The sequence below is a fragment of the Engraulis encrasicolus genome, chromosome 14 (assembly GCF_034702125.1).
Source record: "Engraulis encrasicolus isolate BLACKSEA-1 chromosome 14, IST_EnEncr_1.0, whole genome shotgun sequence".
In the NCBI taxonomy this organism is placed as follows: Eukaryota; Metazoa; Chordata; class Actinopteri; order Clupeiformes; family Engraulidae; genus Engraulis; species Engraulis encrasicolus.
Window position 1 is genome coordinate 40,271,264 of NC_085870.1, and position 6,190 is coordinate 40,277,453.

Sequence of the window (6,190 nt, forward strand, 5' to 3'; positions counted from 1 at the left end):
TTAATGACAAAGAGTGACAAACCTGAAGTGTAGAAATGAATGTGGAGAATGTAAGGGAGACTGTTACATCATACTGGCATTACCTCCCAAGCTGATTGGTCATAACTGCTGTGATTGATTTTTTTGTTTAGGGTAAAAAAAAGAAAAATGTAAAAATGTATGGGGTAATATGCTCTGTAGATTTGTGTAAAGCAATGTGAAGATGTATGACATCATGTAATTGATAGCTTATCTAATCTTTTGCAAAAGATTAATACATATATTTTCCTACTTGCTACAGTAGGTACGATGAAAGATATAATTTACACATCAGCTCACTTTGAACAAGCTTTGGTAGAAAAAGAACTGACAAGCATTTAAATATGATTTTAGAATATGCAATCTAACATATGGTCACGTAAATCGGTACATTATAATAAAGAACTTTTGTGTATATTTATATTGTTATTATATATTTTGTTTCTATTTACCCAAATAGCTGTACACATCAATATGTTTTTCACCCAAAACATTCCTTAAAATGCTACATGCATTTATACTCCTACACTCATAGAGAATCTGACCTTTTGATATCGTGGATGTTCTCCTGCTTAAATGTCAACAATTTTTAGCGTATAAATGCCAACGACCTGTCCATCACTTTGAGAATGACGGACCTAATTTAAAGTGATGTCAGCCCTTTTCGATAATACCTCATTTATAGTCATACAGGGTACACTGCCAAAGCCTTATGCCAGCAAATAGCATTGTAGTCATTGAGCAGTGACTTCTCTCTTTCTATAACAGTCCTTCGTGTCAGTCAGAAAGGCTGAGAGGATGTACTGGGAATACAGGTCTTAAACAGACTTGTACGTTCAAGCTCAGTCTCTGTGACCAGAGATAACAGTCAGATTTAATGGCCAAAGCAAAGGCATCATTTGTTTTGTTTCGTTATTGGCTGCATCGCACAAAAAAGTTCTGAGAAAAACATCACTCTGCCTCCTCGTCTCTCTGTTCTTCTCAGAATGAATGTCCTCTGTGCGCTCATCTAAATCCTATTTGATCTTTCTGTCAAATTGCCCCCCCCCCCCTCTCTCTGGCTGCCTTTCACTCTCCCTTCCTCCCTCTCCCTTTCTCCCTTCCTCTCTCTCTCTCTCTCTCTGACTTCAGTTCTGCTGTCATTACTTGTTCATCAGGTGGGGGAAGTGCCAGTGGTGGCCATGGCGGCCGCCCTAATGAGAAGGCTATTTCCCCTGAGTGCCCGTCCTGAATTCCAGCCAGCACACCTGCCTGCCTGCTGCTCTCCACACACACACACACACACACACACACACACACACACACACACACACATACACACACACACACACACACACACACACACACACACACACACACACACACTGACAAACAATAAAGCAGTGTCCCTTATACAGTACAAACCGTCTCTCTCTCCCTCCATCCATCTCTCTGTCTTTCTCTCTCTTTCTCTCTCTCTCTCTCTCTCTCTCTCTCTCTCTCTCTCTCTCTCTCTCTCTCTCTCTCTCTCTCTCTCTCTCTCTCTCTCTCACACACGCACGCGTGCACACACACACACTCGCACACACACAGACCTCTTATCTCTGTGCGGCTGATCAATTTGGGAGATACGAGGGAAACAAACGTTTCTTTCCAGCTACACAGACTCCCCATCAACCTGATCCAGCCACTACAACAAGCAGTGTCCTTCTCCCCCCCCCCTCGCCCAGGTCTGGCCTGCTCCATTCTCTCAGCACTTCTCAGGGTCACTACAAGGTTCACTGAAACTTCACCCCTGTCCGTCAATGTGAATCCGGAAAGGTACACCTTGAAAAGCCTGCTGGGCCTCAAACACTCAACAGCTCTCACAAAAAAGATAGACGCTGAGATACGCTGTGACCTTGGCAACAGGAACTCTCATGTTGAAACACCAGAGGTCACATTAGAAGGGTTCTGACTTTGGTGATCCAAATGTTTGATGGACAATCTTCTCACGAAAGAGTGACAGAAAAACTTGATGTTCTAGTCTGTCAGATCCTCATCTGAGAACAACAAAGCTATGTCAAGACATCGACAGGAACAAGAGGATGCACCTTTTCACCTTTTGCAGCTTTCTTTAAAGATGAAAGGTATCAACTCTATGATATACTAATTCCATTTAACAGCAATTTTTTAACATATTTTTTGTGTGAAAAATGCTCTCCGGGTGTCCTGACAAACCCTCTGTGGGTTTGACGTCTGACAAAAAGGACAGCAGAGCCATTTTGCAGAGAGGGGCCAGAATACTAAGTAGATGTCTGATTCTTAATCATGCATTGGATGGCTACAGACTGTCTTTCCCCTCCCAAACCAACAAAGCCTGCCTTGTTGCACAGGTGGGTTGACAGCGGAAAAACAGAACATTCCTTAGAATTGCAAAAGGCTTTCTCTCTCTCTCTCTCTCTCTTTCCCTCTCAAAAAGGCTCCCTATGTCTCTCTACTTCTCCATGTCTCTCTTCTCCTCCCTGTCTTGCTCTCCACCCCTCTCCATTCCACTCTCCTTCTCTGGCACTTTGCCTTATTCTAATCTACTGGTAATAGATAGCACTGGGGATGACAGGCACTGGCAACAATACACATTCGAGGCACAAGTATGAAGGTAATGTCTCAACTTTGCCAAAATGTAGGCAAGAAAACGAGGGGCTTTTCAGTGCTGGAGAATCATCCAAGTTCCAATGAAATGCCATCTTAATGTCTCCAACATACACAAATAGATAATATAATATTTACAAACTGCGAAGTGCATTTCAAACATCTTTTTTTTTGTACAGATATATAAATTATCTTTCGGACAACACCCTGCCCCCTAAAATACATTTCACTTAAAGTGTTCATGTTTAAATCTGTGTATGCAAAGTTAACAGTCATCGAGTCATTGGATAAATTGCTCCATAAATAAATTGCAGGTTATAACATAATATATCATCAGCCCTGTTACAATTGTGGTAAGCTCCCCATTCTGTTCACAATCAAAACTGTGCGATTGTTACTCACTATGCTGCAGCTTTCAGTCATGCAAAAGTACACAATTTGAACCTGCCCCTTTTTTTGGATTCATAAAAAAAACAATGCAGTTTGACTTCAAGCATTAACTGTAAAAAGTTGACAATAATCTCAAAGATGTTTGTGAAAAACACTTGGAGCAAACCTTTAAATAATCAGTCAGGTTATCATCAGACACATTCCGTATACTTGGCTCTACGTACATAGTGACGCATCTAACATCTTGACCACACAGTCGTGCAGACTGGCCAAACATGGTCTTAGGAGCATGTAACAGTCACATAGCAACAAGGACAGGAAAGAACAGCATAACTAAAGGCTACGTGTAAGAGCCCAATAGACACGCAAAACATCAAGTATCCTTCCTCACACACCTGCGTCCTCCACGGCAATGAATCCTACACCTGCATGCCTTTAACAGGGCAGAGTATTTAGGGGATTCCTACATTATGACGTGAGTAAACCGTGACAGGTAAGTCAGGTACATTCACCAAAACAAGGGGTGACCTGGTTGAAACATAAGGCAGTGGTAGCACACTGTGTTTTTTTCTGTAAGGACTGTGAAGATGACACTGTTTGGCACACACAGTACAGTAAGTACGTAGCTGCTGCTGTCCACATCTCAAAGTCAGCCCATCCATCCACAGATGAGGGTGAACAAGGAGGAGAAGATGGATAGATAGATACAGTAGGCCCAGACAGACACCTGGCTACCACACCCTGCACTTCACCTCAGGGTTCATGGGGTCACCCGCGCTGCACTGGAACGCCTCAGAGAACTCCTCAAAGTTCTGAAGGGAGCCCAAAACCCTGAAATGACAAAGAATTCAGAATACAAAATCAAACCTGTGAACTAAGGAAGGAAAGAAGATTGGCTGTTACATGAAAAGAAGGCATTAATGGAAGGGTGAGTGATAAATAATTCAGTAATTGTATCAATTTATTTTCAAATAGATGGCTAGCTAAAAGACACCATAAGATGACACCATCTTGACCACAAACAGAGATACATGCTGAAATCTGGATGGATGGCTTTAAAGGAATGAAAAAATGGATGAATGGATTGATTAAATATTAATAGATTTATTGATAGAAATATTGATAGATCAGCTGACCATCAAATAGATGGCAAGATCAATGGATGGATGGAACAGAGAGGATCCTTACTGTACCTGTACTCCAGTGGACTGTGAGAATCTGTCTTGATAGACTGGCTGGCATATTCAGGCCTATAGGCACCACACCACACCTTCAAAAACAGCAAACCACAACATTTTAACATGTTAAGCAGACAAACACATCATTTAAGACATCAAGATGATAACCAGAGACACAGATAGAGGATATGTTCTCTGCCATTTTAGATTCAGCTAAACTTTCTAACTTTGATAGAGCCGTTAATGCACAGTTAGCCTGAGGGCCATTTACTAGACTTGATTTTTTTATTTCTCCTTTATTTTACTAGGGTAAAAACACATTGAGGCAGTTGCCTCTTTTTCAAGTGGGCCCTGTGTGAATATGAGAACCAAGAAATCTACTCAGCTATTTGTGACAGACAGTGTCATTAAGTAGAAGTAATAGTTTCTGTGTCAGTAGGGTGTAGAGAGGTGTAGAGTCTGATCTGGTCTGATTTAATGGCTGGGGGTCTGAGGTGCATGTTAGGGAGTCTGTTTAATAATTGGAAGACTGCGTGTTCGAATCCCATACCATCCAAGGCTGATGTGCCCGTGAACAAGGAACCGGACTCACATTAGCCGATGTATCTGTAAGTCACTTTGGACAAAGGTGTCAGCTAGGAGTAATGTTTTGTCTCACCTGGGCAAAGTTGAGAAAGAAGAGCTGCTTATGGTCCAAGTCTAAACCAGGCAGTCGAGGCTCCTCTCCCTCCCTCTCAACCCATTTCAGATAAGCCTGTTTGCACGCACGCACGCACGCACACACACACACACACACACACACACACACACACACACACACACACACACACACACACACACACACACACACACACACACACACACACACACACACACACAAAGAAACTTCACAAACTTGTGTCTGACAGATTTTCCATAAGATGAGAATATATGAGAAGATACCAGTTACTGCACCTTGTACGCTTGCCGAATTCCTCCATTGTCCGCAATGTTCTCCCCCAGCGTATTTATGCCACTGATCTGAATGAGAGTGAGAGAAGGCCTTTAGTGCTTTTCTCTTCCAATGCTCAAAGCAGCGTATACGCCGGAAACCCTTTGCAGGCTTCACGAAATCAAGTACTTATAAAACACTATAAAAGCCATTTAAATGTAATTCCCATGAATGAACATTTTGTAAAAATTGAAAGTTCAGGAGAAGCGTAATGAAATTTGACAAGGCCTTATTACCAGCTGCATTTTATTATTCGCTCAACAGTCATTCGTCTGCATTCGGGGCGAAAAGAAAGGCACACCTATTCACCCACCTGAAGCTCATTTTCCACTCAGCCATCATTCGGTGTAATTTCTGCTCACTGAAATTTGGAACGCCCCTTAATCAACTACACAGCCTGTATTCTCTGCTCACCTGTCTCCAGTCAGAAATTTGCTTTCTTGCTCTCACCCACCACCTCCCCGTTCACCCTTCTCACTCGCACCCACCACCTCCCCGTTCACATCTGAGCAGTGTCCGCTCAGAGCTCGCACATATCTGCGGGTGCAGATACTGCCCGAGCTCTCAGTGGTGCTCCGTACTCCCGAGCTTGAGAATGTCTTTCTCATAGACATTTCTCGGCCGTGGCAGTACTTCAGCACCACGGCCAGCGATCTTGCCCCATACGCCGCCTAATCCAACTATTTCAGCTTCTCGAATGCTGTGGTCCCCATGACCCCGTGAAGCACTTTTGATATTGGTCTACCACGTGGACAGCCACTTTCCTGTGAGAGCTGAACGATCACGGGAAGTCCATTCTCCAGTGATAACGAAGATGTATGCATGCATGATTAATCTAAATTTCAGATTGTGAACTAATGAAATGTTGGTAACACTTTACTTTACGGATCGCTAATAAGGTGTTAATTTCTGACTTTATGGTACCAGAGGAATTGGAACTGAATTACGTTACATTATCAGTCTTTTTCTGAGAAGCACAATAAAAACGTAATTTTGTATATTT

The 6,190-nt window shown here is 42.6% G+C and overlaps 1 protein-coding gene across 1 annotated transcript in view; it reads right to left on the bottom strand.

Moving 5' to 3' along the window:
* Positions 1 to 1,550: 1,550 nt before the first annotated feature.
* The window catches only part of mmel1 (membrane metallo-endopeptidase-like 1), a 25,628-nt gene continuing 20,988 nt past the window's right edge, over positions 1,551 to 6,190 (bottom strand). Inside the window, exons 20-23 of the mRNA XM_063215738.1 lie at positions 5,151 to 5,216; positions 4,855 to 4,950; positions 4,212 to 4,288; positions 1,551 to 3,849 (exon numbers count right to left, since the gene is read on the bottom strand). Coding sequence (XP_063071808.1) covers positions 3,750 to 3,849; positions 4,212 to 4,288; positions 4,855 to 4,950; positions 5,151 to 5,216 — 339 coding nt within the window. The 3' untranslated portion in view covers positions 1,551 to 3,749. The remainder of the gene's footprint in view (positions 3,850 to 4,211; positions 4,289 to 4,854; positions 4,951 to 5,150; positions 5,217 to 6,190) is intronic.